General features: G+C 34.9%; 1 protein-coding gene across 3 annotated transcripts in view; it reads left to right on the top strand.

Annotated features, from left to right (window-relative positions):
• LOC129809771 (neuroligin-4, X-linked) overlaps positions 1-25,596 on the top strand; it is a 161,297-nt gene that overhangs the window by 36,285 nt on the left and 99,416 nt on the right. For all 3 annotated transcript variants that reach the window (XR_008752673.1, XM_055859842.1, XM_055859841.1), the window contains exon 3: positions 19,069-19,232. Coding sequence is in view for 2 of the 3 variants with exons in the window: in XM_055859842.1 (XP_055715817.1) it covers positions 19,069-19,232 (164 nt within the window). In the remaining variant the exon portion in view is untranslated. The remainder of the gene's footprint in view (positions 1-19,068; positions 19,233-25,596) is intronic.

Genomic DNA, 25,596 nt, shown 5'->3' with positions numbered 1-25,596 from the left:
TTTCTCTCTTTACTATTTTACATTCATAACTTTTTTTTTATTTTACGAAAATGACTATGACCTAACTGAACGTGTGTAAACAGTAAATTGATTGATTTTTAGAAGTTGGTGATACATATTTGCACTGAAGCTTCAAAAAAGCTCTAGGTTATATACATAACAATATCATGGTTTGAGTGAAACTTGATTATTTTCTAACTTCATTTCTGCAAATTGAAAATTAACATGCCAAAGGCACTTGTTCGCGTTTCTGTCTATATATGAACTACAAAATCTAATTTAGCTGACATAAACCAAGGATTTCTTCACTATGGAACATTGCTACTTTAATTCACTTCTGCATAAACAGGTTGAGGTTTAGTACTACTCTCCTGGTGTATGTATCAACAGCATATATTAAATTCCATGCGGGGTATCTCATAAAGAATTTGCAAATGTAAACATTTTGTATATAGTTTTCCAAGGTTTACTATCACAGGAGACCTTTTAACTCCGTGATCTTATTTGTAAAATAGTAATGCTATGCAGTATATTTTTATGATTAAACTTAGTAAATTTCCTCTCAGTAGAGTAACATAATGAAGTAACATAAATGTCATGAACGTCATGAATTTGATGAAAAATTATATGAATTTCATTATGAAGTAAATTATATCACCGTAGAGGCTGGATACATATCAACATATCGTTCTGTCGATATTATGAACCCAATTCCTGCCATAGCTATAGATAAAACAACTTTAATTCTTTCTCTGCTTTTTTAACCCACTATTTTTTCTTTTTTTTATTTATCACAAAGAAAGAGAGTGATAAATTTTGAAGCAGTCCCATCCAAACAAAACTTATGGCTGGAGTTTATGTCCCTTTGAGTGATATAGAACTTCTGTGTCCTATGTCCAGTTTTATGGTGCATGACACTTTAAAATATTGTGTGTTTTATGTAAAGTAAACATTTTGAAATTCTGCACTCTATGTCCTGTGAATTTCAAGAAAACATATCACTAACGCAAGAATTCCTTCCGTTTAGTAATAATCTTTATGTACAGCCATTTAAAGTTTACTCTAGGGAAATTCTGTACGGATATGACAATGTCATATAACAAATTTTCGTAATAAATTAGAGAAACATTGAAGCTCAATGAGCATTGAATGGGCATTGCAAGGAGTTCTATAAAGCTCTATGTAACTGATATGAATCGAATTTTCTATTAGTTCTTTTGAATTTAGTATATAAAAAGTTAAATTTGTCATATGACATTGTCATACTGTTATAGAATTACTTACTTAGTTCCCCACGATTTCCGGATTTTCCTATTGTTGATCCTAGGATTTCAAAAGAGGAAAATGTGACTAAAACCCAGGCTGTGTCGTGACCTGTAGATAGGCGACCATAGTTGCCATTGCATATGTGTCGCTGACGAGAATTATAGCCTTACAGCAAAAAAATGTTTTCTTGTGACGAATAGAATGTATCGTAACATTATTTTAGTAAACAATTGAGTAAGCTGAATAATCCCTTCATTAGTTTCCTACTTACTTACGTACTTAGGTGGTTGCAATGTCTCTTTAAGAGACCGGGCCTCTCGCACCACTCGCACTAACCTCCTACAATCTGGCGTCTTTTCGCCTCCAGTACCTCAGCACCCCCAGTTTCTTAAGGACCTTTTCCACTACCTCTATCCATCGTTTTCTGAGACGCCCCCTCATCCTTCTCCTATCAGGCTTACAGTTTAGTAGCTTTCTGGGCCTTATAGGTCGTTGCCGTAAAGTCCGTCCTGTCCGAGGCTTCTTACGAGTTTTCGTAACAATTTTGCTTTTACGGGGAGTGATCGTTAGTTAGCCTTCCTCAGTGCTGAAATATAAAATTTTCTAGCTTTGTTAATTGGTGTAAGGGTTTACAGAGCACGGGTTTTGCAACTCTGCATTTCAATCAAATTACTGATATTGTTTAAAAGCCAAAATTAAGAAAAAATATCAGTAATTTAAAGTACTGAGCCCCAAACCCCATACCCTCTAAACCCCTAAACCATTTGACAAAACAAGAAAGTTTTAGATTTGAGCGCTGAGAAAAGTTTGGAGTACAAGCCGAAAACTCTTGGAAAAATCGTGTTTTTAGGCTACCTAATTTCCCCGACGCTCACCGGTTTCGTTTGAAGTTACTCATCGAAGAAGACTCAAAAAAAATCTAAAAAATGTGTTCAATTATTTACTCCCTGAGGCTCTGCGAATATCGTATGTTTCTCAAAAGCATCATTATTGTTTTAATAAATTGAAAACTAATTTGAGCCGTTATACTCTAAACTTTTTGTTAAAAATGTCTTGATAATACGTTTTTCGAGGCTATGGTCTTCAGTCACCTTTGTTCTTTTTTCAAAGGAAATATTTTCTTAGACAAGGAATGTTGTCACATGTGATTCTTTACGTAGACTAAAAAATATTTAAAGGTTTATGAAGGCAATTTTGAAAGTCACAGAGAAAATAAAGAGATAGGGATATAATTTGTTTTAACCCTTTGTGGACGAGTGGGACACTAGTGTCCCAAAAACAAAAACAATTTTCTTGACTATAGAAAGTGATTTTGTCCTCTAAATAGCCCGAAAAGTAGTTTTTATTTTTGAACAAAGGCGTACAATTCTTCCTTAAAGGCTTAAGAATACGTTTCTTGAGTCCTTCTCTCTTTGGGCCAACATCTTATGATAGGGGCCCGTTCAAAACCTCAAAAGCCAAAATCATGAAAACACAAAATATCGAAAAACTAAATCCCGAAAATTCGAAATCCCGAAAACCAAAAAATTCCCAAAACCAAAATCCTAAATATCCAAAATCCAAAAAAGCAAATTCTATAACATAATTCTACCCATTTTTACATAAGTTATCTCAATAACTGGCATGATAGACTATAAATAATTCAGGAGATATGTTCAGGATATAGCCGATTTTAAGAAGAATATTTTTAATTTTCCAGGGAGAGATAGTCCTTTATAGTTTTAGGCTTAGTAATTTTCAAATCATATACTAAAGCCTACAAAATGATCCTTGCTCCATTTTCGGAGAAAGAGTGGACCAGATCCCTCGCATTTGTGCTCATTCTCTTTTGAAGATAGACTAAAATTGAATTGAATTGAAATGTCATAATGTTGTAAAGTCCATTGAATGAGTAGTCTATCACTTGTAAATTGTACCAGAGTATGTAATGTTAGTACTCAAGCGTTGAATAATGAAACTTGACTTTGTGGAGATTTGATTTGGTTTGATTTTGCATAATTTTGAAAATCTACTTGAAGCTTATTACTGAACTGTGAATTTATAGCGTGTATATGAGTCGTTGAGAAGCTAAATGAACATACCGCAGGAATCTATTGAGTAATAAATCTATTAAAACGTACATAAAAATAGGACACTGCCTTTACAAATTATTCATATGTTTTCTGAAATCTTTATTTAAAAATATTAAAAAAAATCAGCGGATTTTACAGACGGTTTTTGAAAACAATTTACATTGCGGTGGAAAATATTTCTCAGAATAAAATAATTTGAAATTATAAAAATTAAATATTTTCTGTTAGATAATGAATTATACTCGTACTTGAACGGTGGATTTTTGAAAAAAAATGTGAGACGCATCGAAAAGTCACACTTATTGAGGGCCACTAAAAGGCTTGTAATTGATATATCCGTAATTGTTTAACCTCTAGACAGAGTAAGTAAAAAGTAAGTTTATTTCAAAACTTCATTATAATGCATTTTTGACATCGAAATTAGTTGGTCAAGTACCATTACAATATTTTACCATTGTAATATTCAGTTTATTACATTTAGGAGGAGAGTGTGTAAGGACATAGATATGATATAATCTCGAAAAAGAAGGATTGTATAAATCGCTTTCTCTTTGAGCTTAAGTAATAAAAATTTGATGTGGTACAAACTTATCAATTCTCCAGAATCTATATTAATGACGGTTTATTGTCACAGACCACAGAAAAACGGTTGACTGATAGATGCTCTTAAAGTACTTCAATGGTACTTTGTTGAAGAATACCCATTGTATGAATTTCGAAAACAATAGCAATATCTCATGTTACTCAAGTATCTTTTAAAATGTACGGTAAACGCTAAATGATAATACATTTTAGCGGAAAAACACGATTTCCTGTGGTAAATTTTGATTAAATGCTACGAGTTAAATTTCTAATAAGCTTCCCTGACTAATTTGCATGGAAGAATGATTTTCTCATCATTTCTGATGAGAACGTGTTAAATGTTGGTTCAACTTTCACGACATTTGAGGGAGGAATCCGAATCGTTAATTAAAATGAAAAAGTTAACATTCACTTTGTCAAAGAATAAGAAATAAAATCCATGGAAACTAAAATAATTAAATTTCTAACGTCTGTAAAGGGTTTTTCATAATAGGAAATTGAGTGCGTGGTCAGGTATCCTTTGTTATTGAGTTTCTTTGGGTAAAGTACGGCATGTTGCAATATTAAAGTTACAAAGTAAGGTTCATTATATTGCTCGAACTCTTCTGAGAAAGAAGGGTGTTTAATTTTTTGATTTCTTACAATCCAAGAATTCATAATTTTGGAATACGGGCAAGTTGCGAAAAATGATTTCACGAATTTTGTGCCGTTACCAGTGTTGGAGATAAAAAAAAGATTAGGGATAATGACTTAAGGTGTTCGACGGCTCTTCATAAGTTGACGTATCGTTTCGTATCGTCTCCAACTTCTCTATAAGCATATTCAAGAAGCATTTTCTTCTCTAAGCAAAGAAATTCGTACGAAAATTGGTAGAATTCTCTAAGAAAAGCATTTTAGAACACTAATGTTCTTAAAGTCTTCTTGATCTTTTCTTCTTCAATTAGCAATGACCCCTTTATGTAAAGACCCCTTTGTAGGGGAAGGATTTCAGGTCTCGCACATACTATGGCTTAAAACATTTCGTATGTCAATTTCCTTTGAACTATCCCTTAAGTTTTTTCAAGGTGAGAGGTTTAACAGAACTCTATAGGCTTGGTTTCTTAATCGTCCGGATTTGTTTAAGAATTTCTTGAATATTCGACAAGTCTGAACTAGTTCTAACTTATGGACTGGTTATAAATCGTTTTTGATTCAACAATATTATTTTCAAACTGAATCACATACCGTAAGTGCAGGTGACTTTGTCCCGTGCGGGTGACGTTGACACTCTCCTGTTCGTAAGTTTTTCCTTAATTCTAATCTTTAAGAAAGGTTCTCAGCGATCAAACATGGTAGATCGAATCGCTAAAGACCATTCTTAAGTTCTAGAAGTGAAGAAAAGCTTATGAACATAAGGGTGTCAAAGTCACCGGCAGGGGACAGTCCCCCGCACTTACGGTACGCGTTTACCGATATCATTTATTTCCTCAGACATCCTTCATAATTATATGTTATTAAAGACAGCCTAAAATTTTATATTTTAAATTAAAATCTTTAAGACTGACAATGCTTCGTGTATTATAAGCTAAGCTTAAGATGAAATTTTTAGTATTCCTGCTCGAATTATACAGAGAGAGCAACAATTATTTGGTAACAGTCGTATTTTGGTAGAATTTAGGAAATCTGAAGTTTCGAGTTTTTTGTCGTTACTCTGTTTATCTGTCTGTTCGTCCTGCCGTTACCGCGCTCAGATCCCAAACGATTACTACATAGATTAGGGACCAAGGGCCTCTCGACATTCATTTTTTCATACGTTTTTGCATGGAGGCACTGAAACCTACTGGTAGGTTTGTTTCCTAAAGAGAATAGACTATCAGCCTGTTATATTTCGAAATTGTGCGTTAAAAGCTATCTAAAAATAATTATTTCATAACGTTCACCGAAATAATACAAGAACTACGAGCAAATTTGTTTATGTCGCAAAATTTTTACAGGAAAAAGTGAAAAATAGCTTCACTTTTTATTAGGCTTGATGGGCCCCTGCTTGGAATCTTCGGGGGATCCCCTCGCCCATGAATCGACCCTGAGACCTTTAACATTCCTCTCATTTTCCTTTTCTTCCTTTCCTTACTGTTTAAAACTAAGTTTTGTTTTGGATGGATCGCAAACATGTAGTGCGATTTTTTTCCTTTTTTTTTGTAACGTTTTAGAGGTTTCCTAGGTGGGCATTTCATCCTTATACGAAAATACCGTTGAATCATTCTTAATAATGATTTTTCAAGGTCAAAGGTTTAAAAGGCTCCCGAGAACGCATTTCTCAACCTAATGGGATCATGTCTGGGCTCGTTGGAATGGTCTTGGAAATCTTAACAAACTTGAGCCAATTTCAATTGTTTTTCTTTATTCAAACTTGAATTGTATTGCTCCAGAAGTATTTTAAGCAATGTTTTGAGTGATTTATAAATCAGTTCAAATCGGTCCTGGACCGGTAAATTGTAAATGATGCGAAAGTATTTTGAGGCATAGCATTTAAGTTATGAGTTCGAGCAGTCAGTTAGGCCTAGGACGCTTTTCCACCCCTTTTTAAACTTTAAAAGATCTTTCCGCCTGCATTTAAAATTAAAGAAATCTTAAGAATTTTGATTTTTGTTTTTCACATTAATCATGAAATTTATTGTACATTTTACTTTAAGTCTTTCCGGACTGTTACATTATATCCAGTGGACCAATTTCACGAAATTCTGATAGAAAATAACCTTCCCAGGAAATAAGTACGATCTTAAGATTCTAAATATTCCAAAAATTGTTTTCCTAGAATATTCATATTTTTCTTTGGGTATCCAGAATCCCAAAAGATACGAAAGAGTTAAAAGACCATTTTCAATACTTAAAGCTCAAAGATTTATCTAAGAATGGAAGAGATTATGGGGAAGATGAAATGCAAATAGATTTGGCAAAAACGCAAATATTTGTCGCAGTGCAATAGAAATAAAAAAAAAATAGGCAAAGAGATGGATTTATTGCACTGATTGTGGGAAGTATATGAGAACATACCAGGAAGAAAAGAATATTTACAATTAGTCATATTGGAAATAGAATGATCAAAGTCCGATGCATTCAATGTTCATTTCGGTTATTTAAAATTTTCCCGGTGCAAAGACTCGTTTCTTGGAGTGGAGGCTTTCAATGCATCTCTTGTGATAAAGTGTATCAGTTTGAAATGGATTGTAAGAGTGATACCAACCCAGGAGGGAATCCTAAAATGTTAAGTGAAGAAGGGAATTCCAAGGAGCAGGAGATGTCGCCTGTGAAGCTCTCGGAGGATCAAGTGAGAGGGGTTCAAGGTGATTTAAGTTCACAAGGTGACGCAGTACAAGGCTCTCAGGGCAATCGCAGTGGGAAGTATGGGGAAATGAGCATGGAAGCTAGGAAATTTGTTGAGGAAAGAGAAGCTCTTATTGAGCAGGCTCTTCAGGACTTGGAAGAAAAGAGCCAGGGTATGGTCCAAGCTGCTAAAACTGTCAGGGAGAAGGCTGCCAAGGCTCTGGAGTCACTACGTCATGCAGATATTGATCCATTAAGTGAGTTTTTAGTGTGTTTTTTATATTAAAAAAAAATCTAAAATGTGTCGTTTTAGTCCAAGCAAGAGAGCGTCGAGATATCTTGAGGCGTGTCCGTAATTTTACAACTTTTAAATAATTATTTTTTTATGTATATGCTTTAAATTTTAAAATAAAATGGTAGATGGAATTGGTTTTCAATTAATAAAGAAATTATAAAGAAAACCCTTCCTAAGTGTGTGTTTTTCATTCTTGGTTTTTGATCGAAATGCAATTTTGTGACTTTAACAATGTTTTGGACAAGTTTTGATGGTTTTAGAGATACTTTATGACTTAAACAACTTTGTCCACCCGAATGAGGGCATATAGCATCGATGTCACAAGTCCAAGCATTCCGCAATGCTGGGATGCTTTGCAATCCCTTTACAGCCTTTACAATATAAATTCTTGTCTACATTTTATGCATCATCTTATTGCGACAGGAATAACACTTGAAGTTAATTAATTTAATTAAAATTGTAACATTTGGATAAGGTCCAAGTACTAAGTCCTTCAAGTGTTTATCTAACACTTCCCTCTCACAGACATTTACTAACTCTTGTTAATTGCTCAAAGTAGGATGACATAAGGAAATATTACGTAATTGGCTTATTGCTTTGGGGTTTGTTGGTAGGAAAGCAAAATATCCAATGTAAACATATTTCTCCTTTTTCTTTCTTTGCCCAAGAAGAAGTATCATGTGCTATGGATTCTGCTGAATGAGTTAAATTTTCTTCGCGTTCAATGATCCCAAAACAAGTCAAACTTTTTCCTTGTAAATACAAATGTTAAGGGGAAAAAAAAAGTTTTCAGATCCGGAAGCCAAAAAATGTGAAAAGCAATTCAACAACTATTTTCTCTCTTTAATTAACTTATATAACTTTATAAAACAATTATTTCATTTGAGAGTGAAATATACAATTAAATTCTTCTACATTTTAAAAACTAGCTAAAGAAATTTTAACTATTGCGATTGTTTTGAGAGTATCCAGGGTGTTTTCCGTATAGAATGGCAAAGTTATCAAATTACTTTGAATTAAATTAACATTTTTAGCACTTGTATACACGTTTATAGCATTTGATGTACTTACAAAGAAATTACTATTCTTTGTAATTCGGGGGTGAGAGTGCGTTCTAAAAGAAATTTCCATGGTATTTTCTTTCAAAAGGGATGGAAAAAAATTCTAGCTTAGCTAAGTTTCGTGACAAAATGCACAATATTTCCAACTCATTCATGCCTTAGCTCACACTTGTTTGGCAAAAATTAGAATAATTTCCTCATAAATAAGAATGGCAATAATTTTTCAAACAACACTGTTGAAACTTTGGAATATTTACTTCTTTTGCCATGGTAAATCCCTCCATCTTTTCCCCCGCTCTTTTGTTCAATAAACTTTATTCAAAATAGAACAAGTGTCATTTATTGTAACTGCTGCATAATAAATCAGAATGAGAAATGTCCTGAGAACTTGGTCTAACAGCAATAATTTTGAATAAAATGTGAAATACATAAGCAAAGAAAAGTAATCTAAATATGTTAACAAATCACATGGATATATAGAGATAAAGTGAATGGGGGAATTATCAATTCATCCGATAATCTCTTAGGAGTTGTACGTTCCTGTGGAAATTTATGCATTCATTCAACTTTCTGGTCTATGACTTTCTCTTCAGAAAGTGTAAGAAAAAAACTTATGCGAAAAAACGGAAGTTATGCATAAATTTGAATGGGTAACATCTTAATAAGTTCCCCATCAAATAGTGAATTTTGATGGCATCAAATTGCTTTACTTTCATATTTTTCCTGCTCATTGATATGTTCAACAATTCAAAAGTTTGAATGGGAATATTCAAAATTTTCTGTGTCACAGGCAAGAGCTTCTGTTTTTATTGATGAAATTTGAATATTATGGGTCACGCAAGCTAGATTTTATTTTTGCAAAGATATTTTCACAATTTCGTTTAAAAATACATGACTAATCAAAATTTCATTCAATCAAAAAATATGTTTATAAAGTTATCTGAATTTTAACTGCGCGAACTCCATGAAAGAGCAGTTTAAATAATTTTTTTTTCCATTTTGGCTCGTCAACGGTGAAAAGATATCGACCGCTCAGAATAAGAAACGAATAACTCGCAGTAGTTAAATTTTACATGAGACCGATTTAAAGCTGAGATTTTACATGCAGAGTATATAGGATTTTTCAGATTTAAAATCTCTAGAACTTTGAAAATAATTATCTTTCAAGTATAATATTCATAGGGAAGGTAGACGATATAAAGAAGTATCCACAAGGCCAAAAAAACGATTTTTGGAAAAAATCGAGTTATTCGACTTATATTCTGAGTCGTCGATATAGACTTTCGGTCTTCAGTGCTATCTACACAAGTCAACATTATCTAACAAACTAACATATGCACTAGACATATTTACGACTTAAGTAGAAAAACTGATTAGTTAGTGGGAAACTGATGGGAATTTAGTGAGTGTGTCTAGGGAATTACCCAAATTACCCTCCATCCCTTCCATCCTTCCAAAAATTGGTTTTTTTTTACATGCGTTCCACTAAATTATCCCTAGCGATTTGTTTCATTTTTGGTTACATTTGGAGGTAGCCCAGACGAACATTTCGTCTTTAGACACCTCTCTCCGGATAAATCGTTATCTTGCATTATTCAAGATCCAAGTTCAACCACCCTGGATGGCCTATTTTACAACCGATTTAATTTAATTTGGATTTATTTGAAAAGTCTTGATATTTCGAACCAGATTACACCAGTTTCAATTGGTAATGAATCGATAAATTAACGGTAATAACATTCTTTTGAAAATATTGTTTATCGCGTGTTTTTTTCAAGTCTTCTGACCTATAAAATTCAAACGGTATGAGATATAGACTTCTGGCCTTCGATACCCCTCCTAAAATGACATTGTCTTGAGACTATTTTTTTTTCTTTTCTCCGCCACCCCTATGGTTCGTTCCCTATCGCTCTCAAATACGTCAAAAATTATATTTTTCTAATTTTTCTCCAAATTGGATTTTCGGTTATGTTTTGTAGTTGGTCCAGACCGTTGGGTCTTGGGCGGATGAGATTTCTGATTTGGCTCTCACAGTTGTGAGTTCGAGTTTCGCCTGAGTCAAGCAAATGAATGTTTAGAAAAAAGTCATTTTCACATGTGATAAAACGTAATAATATGCACCGCTTCTGTCCAAATACTTCGGGGGCACGGGAGAAGCATCCATATATTATGGAAGGCGCTTCTGGGCGGTCTACAATGGACTTAGCACATACTTCCAACACGAGATATAGGGGAAAGTACTCTTCCTTCGAATAATACGTATTTTTTTTATTTTCCTAAGGAACTTACACATAGTTATCTTGTAATTATCAATTTTTGATGATAATCTAACTAATATTCAATAGAAATATGTAAGTCTCTTAGGAAAAACAAAAAAAATCACATTATTCGAAAGGCATGAATGTTCGTAGAGAGAATTCTTTCCCCTATGGTAGACTCTTACTAATTCGGCTCTTTTAAGATCGGACTACTTTTCAGTTCGGGAGCAGTTAAATTTGAAAAAAAAAGTTTCTCGATCTTTTTCAAGTTTTCGAATTAGACAAATAAGCTCAAATTTGCCATTTCTCTTAGTTTCGATGTGATTTTGCATTATTATGGGATTTTCATGAAATACACGTGATTTAATAAATAATAATAATAATAATTTTGGTCCCAAATGCCCGAATTTGAGAAAGTCTACTGTATGACTTTATAGTATGATTACATAGTCTAATTGAACATTTCATCCTTAGATACCGCACACCTTTCGAAGAGATCCCCATCTTTAATTATTCAATGTAAAAGTTAAACCATCCTCGAAGGCCTGGTTTTCAACGGATTTAGTCAAATGGATTGAAAAATTTTGAGATTCCAAATCCGATTGCAATGGTCTCAATCGATAAAGAATCGGTAAAGGATCGGTATAATTTTCTAAAAATAGTATAAATGGTAATAATTCTTTAAAATATCTTCTTAATCAATTTTAAATTTCAATAATGTTTTTGATGATTTATGGACAAATTTAAATATAGATATGAAACTTGCGAAATAGAATATTTAGGCCAAGTTCGTTCTTGGAAATTCGAGCAGCTCGCAAAGTCTCGGTAGCTTGATGCTTTATTATCCTGCTTGATGCTTTATTCATCCTAAATTCTCTTTTTTTCGACACGTTTTTTTCAAAACGTCCTGCATTTTGAATATTTTGTCCACTTGCGAAAATAGTTTTCAAAAATACTAGTATCGGTTTTTCAAGGTCAAATATTGACAATATTCTAGATGGCGTATTTCTAAAGTGATTAAGGAATGTATAGGTTTGTTAGAGAGATCTTGAAATATCCGACAAATCTGAATGGGTGCTAAATGGTTATGAACCTATAGTTGTTTTTTATTCTAAAAACTCGATTGTAAATAAGGAAGTACTAAGAAATAATATAATGAAAAAAGAACTTTGCTAAAAAAACACCTTATTCTGTTTTTTTTTTCATTAATTCAATGGATAATCAACGTAACCAGCTTCATTAACTGAAGATAAGGTGATATAGTCAAAAGTGTCACTTAGTAATAAATTAAGAAATAATCAATTAGATCCTTTCAGTTTTAGATAATTTGCATAGTTGACGGGATGAAAATGTTTTAAATAGATTTCGGATAGGTCATAGTCGTTTTGCATACATGTTTCTTCTGATTAAAAAAGATGTTCCTATGTTAATCTTGTAATACAGATCTTTTTATTCGAAACGAGAAAAAAACAACAAAATCTATTTCTATCTCTGTCGGCCTATTTGTCTTAAGTAAATTGAAGGACTAAAGTAATTAAAAATCCATTCTCGATAGCAATTTGGATATTGTGCAGAAATAAATTATTCAAAATCGTCTAGTTTGTGATTAATATAATATGTAAAAGGTGCGAATGGGTTAATACCTTGAGAGGTCTACAAATTCTCAACCCGACTGCAACAGTCTTAATCTGTATCGAATTAATTGAAGGTTCTCTAGAGCGTTTCTTTGAAGTTAGGGGTCAAACACCAAGAGATAATGATTACTAAATCGATAAATAAACTTTCATTAAAAAATTAATTTACTTTACATCCATTCTGTATTTTTGAATTTATTTTTCCATTCAAAATTAGTTTGGTCATTGAAAGCGGACCGTTTATTGGAAATATTTTGCAGGGTAAAAATGAAAACGTTTTAATTTCCTAAAGAAAAGCCTTTCATATGTTATGTGACAATATTTCAAATTAGTTCTTCTCAGATTGTGCAATAACAAATAAAATATTCCGCAAATTTATAACGTAATCTATTTGGATTCTAAACAACAGGAAAAATATATTATTCAGAAATTCTAACAATTTACTGAAAGAACTGAGAGAATTCTATGAGAAAAGCAAAAGAGCAAGGAAATTTCGGAAAATGGGATTGAGTCCTGGAAAGAAAAAGCTTGTTAAAAATGCTATAAACGTGACTTTTTGGTGAAAAGGTGCTACTTAAGTTCAAATTTGCCTCAAGACAAATCGTACCATCTCTTTGATCTTCCTCGGATGTCATCCTCACTTGCTTCTCTCTCTCTCTTCGACTCGATAAAAAATATCCATGAGAAATTTCACCTCAAGCTTATGCCAAAAGAAAGAAGGATGTAGAAAATTATCCATTTACCTCGTTTTTTTTTCTCTCTCTCCTTCTGTGCATTGTAAAACAGTGGGAAATCTTAGCGGGTGAAAAATGGTGGTTTGTGTGCCCAAAGTGGGTGGTGAGTCTTTATTTTTTGAAAAATTACCACCCCTTAGAAAATCTTCTCAAGTTGCACAGTATCACTTCAACTTCTTGTCCTGCGCCCAAGGAGGAGAGAGAGAGTCACTCGTGGAAAACTTTATGCCTTCCGCAAATTCCCTTAATTTTACCCCTGCTTCATCGCGATAATATCCGTGTCATGGGGTAACTTTTTTTTGGTGAATGTACCATCTGGGCGAAATTGAAGACACCCCTGAGATGGGGGATGATGAAGGATATGATGCTATATAGAGAAGCAGGCGAAAAAAAAGGGGAGAATGACAGAGAGGAAATTGTGAAAAATTTGAATTATATTTCAGCGTAATTTACTGTCAAATTTCCCATGAGAGCACACAAATTTGGTAATTTGTAGTTAAATTTAGTAAATTCCTTTAACATTTTTCGACATTTTTGTAATAATGATTGCTCCACATTTGTCATTTGCACATTTATCATGTGTTGTTCAATGAGGGATTTATGTTATGTAATTTTGTGTGCTATGTCATTTGGGGTGGAGCTTTTCCTGGCTATGCTCGCACTCATCAAATACCACCTCCCCCCCTACCCCTTGTGAAATCCAACTGCCTGGAGCTTCTGCTCAATGTAGAATGCTTTTTTTGTATCCCCATGCGCCTTCAAATTGAGGTTTGGGGCACAAAATATTTGTACAAATTCAAACAATGTTACTACATTATTTATTTATTTTATTTACTCTGTCAGACTAAATTTATCCCCATATATGAAAATTTACCTCCTTTTTTTCCCTGGTCATACACGAAAGAACAGGGAAAAAAAGATTTTGGTGTTTTGTTATTCAAGATGTGGGTGAAGCTTGAATAAAAAATTATCTGGGGGGAACAAACAATTTGTTGATATGAGGGGATGGTGATGGATGACGGAAAGACAGGAAGTAAATGTGTGAAAAAAAAGGATAACGAAGTTCAAGGATGAGGTCGGATGAGGTATTTGGATGGGAAAAACATTTGTGAATTTTTTCAACAGAGAACGCTCAAAATTATGTCGTTTTTGTATACTTGGATAGGATAAACAGAATTTTGTCTATAAACACATTGGAAAATATTTGAAAAACATGTACACACAATTTATTTAAATTGAAAATCTCAGAGATTTATTTTTGTGTATAGAACATGCAAAATTCGTCAAACCGCTACTATGAGTATTTAAGCTGAATTAATTAAATTTATTTATTCGTATGATGATTCTGTCGGTTATTCATTTCGATCTTTTCTTTATTATCTCTTATTCCGAGAAATTAGCTAATTCATTAGAATTTCTGGTACTCTCTTTATTATATTTCCTTGTTTATAGACAGTGAGATGTTTACACGTGTAGATGATTAGCATTTCTTTATTAATTCTGCGCAATTTTAAATTACCTTATATCATATATTTAATTAGATTTCACCTGTATTATAAAAGGATTCTTGATGAATTGAGTACCAAATTATCTGTAAGAAGGATTTAGTAATGTCTTTTGAATATTTCAAGTCGATGTTTCTGTTTATTTCTACGTTTTCGTAATACGTTTACGAAAAGTGATATTTTATATCTTCAGATTCGCAAATTTACTTTAAAATTTTGGGCCTCAGACCGGGATATCTCGTTGTTTTGAACTGCTTCACATCAACGAGATGTTGCGCATTCCGAGAGGATGTCGCACTAGCTATACATTCCTGTAGGGGAATTCTGGAATTTTCGTGGCATTATCACGCGTGAGTTCGAAACCTGATACCTACATGATACAAGCTTGTAGGTTGATAAGACACCTTGACAACGACACCATCGCCGACAAAACTCTTCCACAAATCATCAAAAACCAGATGGCCCATTAATTGTTCTTGAATGGCAATATTAGCAAGGCTGCTGCTAAGCTAAAAATAATTATGAGTGCCACCGCAGAGGTTGATCGCCTATCTGCACCTTTTTGTGAAGATGACCTCACTTCGGTTATTAAAGCGATGATGAACAGAAAAGCGGCTGGCATTGATCATTGGACCAGTTATTGGTTGACTGGATTCTCAGATTTTCAAACTATTTCTTATATCATCACAACATACCGAATGAGTGACGAAAAGCCCATGTTGTGATAATTCCGAAGGCTGACGCTTATCCCTATTGGGGTCGCGAGCTTAGAACATCTAGGCTAGCAGCCCACGCCTGTCGATTCTCCGCTATTTTAGGAAGGTGTTCACGGTCAATCCCAAGGCGCTTTCAAGAATGATCCTGAATTTAATTCAGCTTTCAGCCACACTTTGTCCTAGGTCTACCCCGAGGTCGATGCCTCCTGGATTGCATAGCTTTTCTGGGGAATCTTTATTTATTTATGTCTTGAATATGTTCATGTTATCGAAATTGTTATGTCTTAACCAGAAGAAGCAACTAGTCGACACTTAGCTCCTCATGAACGGCTACGTTCGTTGCGTGATCTCGACGAATGATTCCTTTAACCGCCCGGAGGTAGTTCATCTTGGTAGCTTGTACTCGCGATCTTATACTTTGTGTCATTACTCAAATCTTACCATCATAGGTGTGAAATTTCCAAGCTGGATACCGTTCTGGAAAATCCAGGACTGGTCAAGTTCTGAGGGCAAATTATTGAAATCGCACTCGCACCCGCTAGCACTTTTGTGGCCGAGAGAAATCCACTCGCATACCTCGCAGATTCAAATTCTTTTGTAACGATTTCTTTATAACAAAGTAATCGTTGCACGTACTTAAGAATCTGTGGGGTGTACGAGTGGACTTCTCTCGACCACTAAAGTGCTGACGGGTGCGAGTACTATTTCAATAATTTGCCCTGTGAACCTCACTTTATACATTTAGTGGTTTGAGAAAGGCAAAATTACAAGTGTTGCCTTCGTTCACCTCTCGGTAGCCTTTGACACAGTAATCTACAAAAATCTTCTTTCCAAAATCTGCGGACTCACATACGACTACGACCTCACATTGATGATTGCTGTTCTCTAAAGACTTCCACACACTAGAAAAAATTATGTCCACATTTGACAATTTTCTCTACACAAGCGTAGGGAATTTGCTTCAATATGGACATACATTTTTCTAGTGTATAGAGGCCATTAGAGAATCGCAGATTCTTAGTAGAGAGTTACGTGGCCAGAAAAGCAGATGGAGATTGCATAAAAATGGCCTACCTCAAGGTAGTGTGTTGGCTGCAACATTGTTTAATATTTACATAAATTTACATAAAAAGTGGAATTTTTATTAAGTTTAATCATCAAACATTGTTAATTTGTTGAACAATTTGTAATTGAGGTGGTGGGAAAATAAATTTGGTGAAAAGACAATTAAAAGAGAGTGAAAAGTAGTTATTCTTGTGGCGGAGCCCCTCGTGTCTTCCAGTACTTGGGATTTTCGGCTTCTCACTGCATTGGTGTCTTCTGGGGAATCTTGTGGAAGAATTGGGCAGTTCATCAGGAAGATTTTCACCTGGAAAACCCACTGAGAGCACCCTCGAAGCAATCCAGAAGGCGAAATAGGTGCCAACTTGACCTGGGACAGCCCACGAGGAGAAAAATTTTTTACTCCTTCGGCCCCATCGGCTCGGGGAATGGTTATTTCATTCATCTCTTTCTATCTCATCAATAGGTAAAGCAGTATTGCATCTTATCATTTCATCTTGAGCATATTGGGATTATCAGGCATTTTATATCTCTTTGAAAGGTAATTGTCGCAGCATAACCAGTACACCCAAGGGGGAAATATCTTGTAGGAAATTAATAAGCACTATTTATTTTATTGAAAGGTTCGTACAATTGCGTACACCCTCTAAGTTTGTATTCTTCTATTTAGGTGAGCCCCATTTGGGCTTACATTAGCAAGAATTACTCCACCACAGGTGACGAGACAAATTATTATTATTAATCGTATTGGGATATTAGAACCATAAAGTTTTCTCAAAATCCACGGTTCAAGTACGAATTTTATTCATAAAAAGAGGAAATATTTTGTTATTGCACTTCTGATATTTTGTTATTGCACTCAATGGGTCAAGTGATAGAACACTTGTTCTATGATGCAAGTGTCCCGGGTTCGAATCCCCTTTGGGTCACCAGGAATTTTTCTCGCGTTAAAGGTGTTCGAATTGCATCCAGTGAGCTTCACTGCACTTGATTCCACGGGACATGGGACTGACATCTACATCCCTGTATAAGAAAAAATAATAATGGATATCCCGAACTCCCTTGTGGGAAGGCCTAGTTCCCCTATGGAACGTTGTGCCACCATTATTATTACTATTATATTATTAAATTTGTTAGAAATGTAATCATATTATGTTATATTGTTGTTGATACCGTGTTGGAAAAATCTGCTAAGTCCATTGTAGACCATCCAGGAGCGTCTTTCTGTGTTGTGGATGCTTCTTCTATGTTCCCGGAGTTGTTGGGCAAAGGCGGTGCATTATATTACGGTATTAACATGTGAAAATTGCCTAAATCAGACATTCAGATCTTTGCACCGGGTGGGACTCGAACTCACAACCATAAGACCGTCTTCAGACTAGAGATTTAGCCCAGTTCCAGAAGGTCTCAAAACTTTAAAACAACCGATTAATTTGGTGCTTTAGAATCCAACAGATTATTTGGGTTGGGATTATTTGGTTTAAAATCTTGATAGATAAGAAGTTAGAGAAGTTAAGCAATATAGCTAAGTCTTAGGTCTGAAGCCTGTATAAGTCGAGCCGGGGAATCTTTCCGCCCAAGAGCCAACGGTCTTGTCTATTGCGTCACTGATTCCACACGAGATAAATAGTTTCCGGTAGTGAGATGTCTAACGTTCTTTCTGAACCGAAGCATCTTCATCGTCAAAAAAACCAAGAACAAGGCTGAAGTCTCGCATGAGATTTTGCCACTCTGTCAAACGATTTGAGAAATCTGTGAAGGAGGCTAGACTCAATCTGTGGAAGGAAGTCTTTCTACCAGATTTCGTCGAATGGGAAGGTCTTTCTCCTGGTGGACGACGTAGAAGTCTCTCAATCCACAGTCTCCACTTTTGTGTTTGTCCGTTGTCCCCTACCTCATGCAAAGTAGGGGATTTGATAATGGCAAGTCCGCTTGTCATTAACGTTGCCTGTTTTTGGGCAACACATATTTATTTTTTGAAGCCTCGACAGGATTAACAATAACAAATTTGCGAAATTTCATCAATAGTAATCCTCTGAGTTGAAAAATGGATAAATAATGGGATACAAATAAAAATCGATGACTTATATAGAGTGCTTCTCTCTTTTTGTTTGAGTAATAAAATGTATTGAGAAGTTTTTCCTGTAAAAGCTATCTTCTCAGTGTTAAATGCCTCCGCTTCACACTTAGCTATTATTCTTCCTTAAAGACCCGTCTTCAATGCCTTTCAATATCAATCAAATTGAGGAGAAAAACGTGGTTCTCTCACTTCCACTCAATGTAATTACTTTCGATAATCTACTAACTAAAAGTTGAGCCAACACACAAGGCCTCTTGTGGGTCAAAAAAGGAATGGGTTCATCTACCATGAGCGTGTTATTCTTCAAATGGGGGTGGACGTAGGGTATTTATACTTTTTTTTTTATCTTACAGAAGGGGGGGGGGGTTGAGGTTGAGGAGTTGAGATGAGAAAATAGTGACAGAGAAATGCTCCTATAGAATGCATGAAGTTTTTCGGTAGAGAAGGAAAAAAAAATAAATGATTTTTCTTTTCTGCTTTTTGCACCTTTTTTTCCCCAGATTTGGTCCAGTATGTCCACAGAGATTGCCCGATATTAAAAATGAAACAGCAGCTCTGGAGAGGATGTCCAAGGGGCGACTGGAATATCTCAAGAGACTCTTTCAGCATTTGCAAAATCAATCAGAGGATTGTCTCTACCTGAACATTTATGCTCCAATTCCGAGTGAGTATATCAGAAAATGTATATAACTTGTATACCACACTTTCTCTGTATTTATTTCCGTTCAGCAACAAAAAAAAAAGATAGAGCTAGAAAAAAGGCAGAGGAATCATTTATGAACTAGGATATCGGGCAGAATAGTAGATATAAGAAAGTCTATGGGGAAGGGGGTTGGGAAAAACAGATACGAGGGAAAAAGTAGAGGTAGCGGGAGAGAGTCTTTATTAATTTTCATCAATTTCATCGCAATTTCCTCTTCACTATAGTTTTCCTATCTTCTTTCACTTTATTTTCTCCTTTTCCTCATTTTACTTTTCAACTGGACGTCTACCTCTACCTCTTCTTCAAAAGAGTCCAAGTATTTGCTTTCAGTCAATTTTGTATAGTCTCCTTTTTTTTCCTCCTTCTCATTGAATTCAAATCAAATATTGGATTTAATTCAATATCATCCTTTTTTCCTTTTTTTACTTTTATCCTCTTCTCCTTTTTTTATTTCCAACGTTTGGTTTGTTAACATTTTGTCGAGTGATGAAGAAAGAGAGAGGTTTGCTGAAAAAAGTCTTTCAATATTCATTCAATCATGTTCATTGTGCTAATTGTAGTCATTTTAAATTGAGCGAGAAATTTTTTTATCTAGAAAATGGTCTCAAGAGAAAATTCAATGGAAGAGTAGAAATACTTGAAAAATCAACAAATTGATGAATATTTAAATATTCCTGAATAAATTGTGTGATGAAGTTTATTGAAATATATATTTTCCAAGGTTTTCTTATAGATTTTTGCAATTTTTTTATGCTAGAAAATGCTTCATTTTGAAATCCTACTGCAATGTGAGGATTGCAGACAATAATATTTGTCAGAGAATAAGAAAAATACCATGGTATTTTTGATGAAGAAATTTGTATAATATGAACTCTGCACAATTTTCCACTTGTCACAATGTCTCAAAAGGTTTCAATGACAAAATGAAAAGATGGATTCATAAGTTGATGACAATTTATTCAGCAGCGGAATAATAAACAAGAAAAGCTTGCAAACGAACTGAATACTCAATAATTGTTTTTTTTTTCAATTTAAATTAAATTTTTTTATCGAACTGTAAAGGATGGAATACTGCAGAGAGAATGAATTCAATCCATTGCTTTGCGAAACTGACGTGGTGAATGTGAAGACAAGGTACTAATGTACTATCTGGAGGCGTCAGTCACTTACTGTGCTTCACTGATGTTTCCGGAAGGGGACATTAGAGTCCTGTTTTCATATACTGGAGAAAGAACTTTCATATTTTAGAATTCCACCCTTACAGATTATTGATGATTATTGCGAAAAAAATAATGGGCCACAGGTTGACGCTATCATGCATACTTTTTAACGGTCACTTAATTTAAAGTCATTGCAACAAACCATTCCGAAAACCATTTATTTATAAAGTGTACCTGTATAAAGAAAGAATTTGTCACCAAGAATTCAAATAAGACAAGATTATGAGGGAAAATATCATCAAAATCGACGCAATGTCAAACATTCTTTGTGCAAAAATTTTGTAGAGCTTTCCACGAAGCAAGAAAAGGAGTAACAAAATGTATTTCTATCCCTGTTAGTCAACTTTTCATGTATTAAAAGGACTAAATTGTCACAGGCAACCTCGGAGGGCTTGCAACTCGGAATGCTTGAAAATTCGATGGTGAAATGAATTTTGTAGGTAAAAGCTCTGGCACACCTTTTAGATCAGGTAAATTTCATAAAATAAAAATTCACATCCCTTTCTATCTTAAAAGTTTAGCATATGTCTATCCTACTTTTTTGCACTCTTCTTCTTCTTCTTTTAAACATCACATCAAATTAAATTTAGTTCAATCCAATTTTGAGTCCGAAAGAGTGGGATAGACTTATGCAAGTCTTATGAAAAATATAAGGACGTGAATTTTGATTTCATGAAATTTAACCGATCTCTAAAAGGTGTGCCGGAGCCATATAGAATCACGTCAAGTAAGCTGTTCTTGGCAACTGAAATGAATAAAATAGGTTCGACGCGATCCTTGGCTCGAGCACTCTTTTTAGGTTGGGAAAATTTATGTATGTCTACAGAGTGACTGAACAATTTTTTATGAGGAGTGGTCAGGATCGGTTCGTTAGAGGAGTAGTTGCGGCGGGAAGGAAGTGAGTGCTTTGTGTGGTGCCAAGATCTACAGGATTTGTGCGATCAGTGAATTTTTCGGCTCCTCTTGTTGTCAATAATATATGGCATTGAGATTTCCTGTGCTCTCAATGGAGAATGTCAGGTCCTGGATCTAAGCTGCCAGCGGTGAGAATATCGAGGGAACTCTGAAGTCGACGAATGTTTAGTGTTTCATACTGTGTCTATAAACAAGTGTTTTAACGTTTCCGTCCTGGAGCTTGAAATCGACGCTAAGGCGGCGATGGCCGCAGGGGGGTGAGAAAAAATAGAGATGACAATAAACAAATCAATTAATCAAAAATCAATTAATTTCACGCGATCGAAATTAATATTTCTTTCTTTTTTAAATGGTTTACATAAAATTTCTGTTTTAGGGCAGAATAACATTGACAGTAAAATGCTCACCGTATTTCGTTGATTTTCGCATTTTCATTGCAATCTTATAAATTTTCAATTACCGTATTAACTTATCTCATACTCGGTGGCGGCACTAGGTGAATATAGTATAAGAAAATTGAAGAAATAAAACGAAAATGCGATAAACAGTTAGCAAAAAAATCTGTGAGAGAAATTAATCGTACAGTTTTCTTTTGCTCACCGTTTATCGCATTTTCGTTTTATTTCTTCAATTTTCTATATTCTATAATACTATTTTCACCTAGTGCCACCGAGTATGAGATTAGGTAATACGGTAATGGAAAATTTGCGTGAGAATTGCTATGAAAATGCGTAAATTAACGAAATGTGAGGCTATGACGAGCATTTTATTGTCAATGTGATTCTGCCCTTACTCTGTTGCATTAAGATCCAAGTCGATATCTCTTTCCGTTCTCTCACCAGAAGCGTTTGTACTATGTAGAATCGGCTGAACGGACAGATGATAATGAAAATCGATTTTTGGTGTTTTGTTGCACCACGTGTTGAAAAATATGTTGAGCATCGGTGTAACGCTCATCCCGACAGAGATGTTTGATGGTGGACGTGTTTGTGGAATTTCCACGGCTGGAGTAGATCTTGTTGGGCCTTGTCCATTTCTGAACCAAGGGAACCAAGCAATTGTAGCAGAGGCTGGGATGAATCTCTGCTGTTATCCAATATGGCGGTCTTTGGCACTCTGGATCATCTTCTGACGGGCCTTGTACTCCTTACAGTTCACAGTTCACGCATTTTGCAGTAGCACTCACCACATAGGTGATCTGCGAGGCACTTTATACATATGGATTTGTGTCCACATCTTGATGAGGCATGGTCAAATTGCTGACAGTTGAAACACTCGGTAAGTTTAGCATTCTTCTTACGGAATCGACAGCACCGGACTGGAATCCGTCAAGCTTGGAAAATTTTTGGAATAACATCTGGACAATAGTTTTTCTCTTTTCTGGAAATGCACGATGAACGCACTCTCTTGGATGTGTTTGATTGTTACCTTCACCAGAAGCTGCTTGATCTCCTCTTCTTGGTATTCATTCGTAAATTCCTCACAGGAAAACCTTGAATGATTTTTCCTCTTTCGCCATAAATCAGTGGAATGGCCAAGTTCCTATTTTCTGTATACGAATCGGACTAAGCTCCGATTCGTCTCGATGGTCTTACACTTGATAGTGATTTTTTTTGTATTCTGTTTGCTTACCCTGAATTGGAAGTCCCTGATGTTGCCCCGGAAAAGGCTTTCCTTGATATACTTGATGATGGGGTTACCCTCTTCTCGTTAGCTTTAACCTTTCTGGCGTTTTCGGTCATCCACTCATTGTCGCTAGAGTCATTTGAATCAGACAAGGAGCCGAAACGATTTGACGTCGGTACCGGGGAAGGTTTAGGAAGCTTCCTCTTGTCGAAGTAGCTTTCATCTTTTGTTCTCGAAGACAAGTCTTCGAAGGCACAAAGACGTTTTTTTACAGAAATAATTCATTGCATTAACAATTTTTTGGAAAACACGTCCGAACGGACTGACTGCTTCACTTGGAATGACTGATGATTCTCCCAATAGAAGTCTTAACACTTGAAGGGACGTTAACCTAATTTGTTTATGTGGGAAGAGGCTATTTAAAAATACCAAAATTACCTCATTATAAAATATGGTATCGAAGTCATTATTGTAGTAGGACTGTTGAGAAGACTCTTCTAAGCGAACGGTACCAATCACTGTTCAGTTGGGGTGGTGACTCTGAGGAGTGTTATAACGGCTAACTTCAGAGAGTAATATATCGCCGATAGATGGAGTCGAGAGCGTCCGATGAACTTCCGAAGGTACATACGAATCGGTTCCTCAGTCCGCCTTCAACCGTGAAGCTGAGATGATGTTCGATTCGCGGCTCTCCGGGAATGGGCAAAGGGGCTCTACTCCGAGATGCTGGCGATGAAGGGCACTCCAGCATGATCTGTTCTGTTGTGGGTCAGTAGCATATATTGCTACATTATTACCAGTAGGGGTATTCTGTAACGGTATGACAATGTCATATGACAAATTATCTTCGTAAATTCGGGATCAGGACAGCATTAAGAGCCAGTAAGTGTTGACTGACGATTGGAGAAAGCTAAGGTTTTAGTAATTGATATGAATAAAATTCGCAAATGCTTTTTCCGAATTTACGACATTAAAAGTTTTGAATTTATCATATGACATTGTCATACTGTTGCAGAATTCCTTTAAAGGACTCAAGAGTTATTCTTTTAGGTTTCAAAATATATGTGAAAATAATATTTAGTGCAAATCTTTTTAGTCACCATGGTGTGCATAGAAAGCTCTTAGTGAAAAAGTTCTGTTTCACCATGAACAGAGAAAGAAACTAAGAATTTTATCTTTTTTAGTTTCTAGATCTAAATACATTTTGTAATTAATTAATGAAAAATTCAAAAGAGAAAAGAAAAACATATTCAAAAAGCTTTTCGTGTGTAGTCATTAAAAAAAATCCTCAAAGTTAATTTTGCAGCAGTGTTACTTAATTAGAAAAGTGCATTGAAGTGAATGAAATTCTTCTATATGCCCTGGAATTCAATACCAGTATCACTCTCAGTTTAATGAATTTCTAAAAAAAAATGTATCACAAATGCTGCACAAGCAAAAGTTGAAAACTTTAAATTTTTTTCTAAATTCATTTGTCGAAAGAAAAGAAGAACTTTGATGAAGTTGAACAGAAAAATTTCTTACTTTGCAGAATGTTTCGAAATTAGCAACTTCTTTTTTTTGCCGAATACAACATAGAAATTTTTGTTTTCCTTGGAGGGATAAGAAAAAAAGTAAGCAAAAACAATAAAATTCCATGCGGGGTATATATATTCCACCCAGAGAGCCACCCCACAAGGATATATATATGTATGTATGTAGCATTCCGAAAATGATCCAGTGGGAGGGTAAGCATGTGAATAAAAGAAGAGGAACATGAGGAAGGCGGCATATCAAAGGAGGAAATCGTGTGAAAGAGAGAAAATAGCGTGTGGTTGCACGAATCTATAAGAAGGGATAATGATATTTTGCCAACGATATTTTGGATATTTCAAAACCAAAGTGAAAAGGGAGAAATGGTGAAAAAGAACTGTGCAAGATAATGCAAAGCTTCTTATGTTCTCAACTCCCTTTTGTAAGGTAAAAATGTTTACATATTCAAATTGGTTTTTCTTTTCTCTTCAATATGTCTTCCTTTTTTCTGCTCTACCACGATATATAGCCTTCATTGGAGTATTTGATGTTTTCTCGATGCTATCAAACCATGTAAAGTATTTTTCCTTCTCCATACCGTAAATTTCTCCATCATTTTCATAGACATTTTACTCATTTGCACACAAATTCCATGGTTGGGAGAGGATTTTGTAAATTCATGAAGTCCTGTCTATAGTTCCCATTCTCCCAACATTGATTATCAGGGAAAACTCTGTGGAGTATATTCATCTGAAAGGGCGAGGGGGAGAGAATTGATATTTATAGGAAATTACGGGGGTGAAAATTGTTTGGAGATGCTGCTTTTCAATCAATTCCCACCGAAAGTCTTTGCCAAATTAATGATAATCAGTCCCAATTTTCACACTCTACTGGGGTTTGTCAATAAACTTGAGGGACGCTAATGAAGTTGGTGTACTAAATATTAATTACACTGATTAGTAATTAGCTATGAATGAAGTGGATGCGTGAGTTGCATATTGAAAGTTTAATAGACCACATATTACATTTTCACAAAGTTATCTATTGGAAAT

Source organism: Phlebotomus papatasi, chromosome 1 (assembly GCF_024763615.1).
Source record: "Phlebotomus papatasi isolate M1 chromosome 1, Ppap_2.1, whole genome shotgun sequence".
In the NCBI taxonomy this organism is placed as follows: domain Eukaryota; kingdom Metazoa; phylum Arthropoda; class Insecta; order Diptera; family Psychodidae; genus Phlebotomus; species Phlebotomus papatasi.
This window is presented reverse-complemented; position numbering and strand designations above follow the sequence as displayed.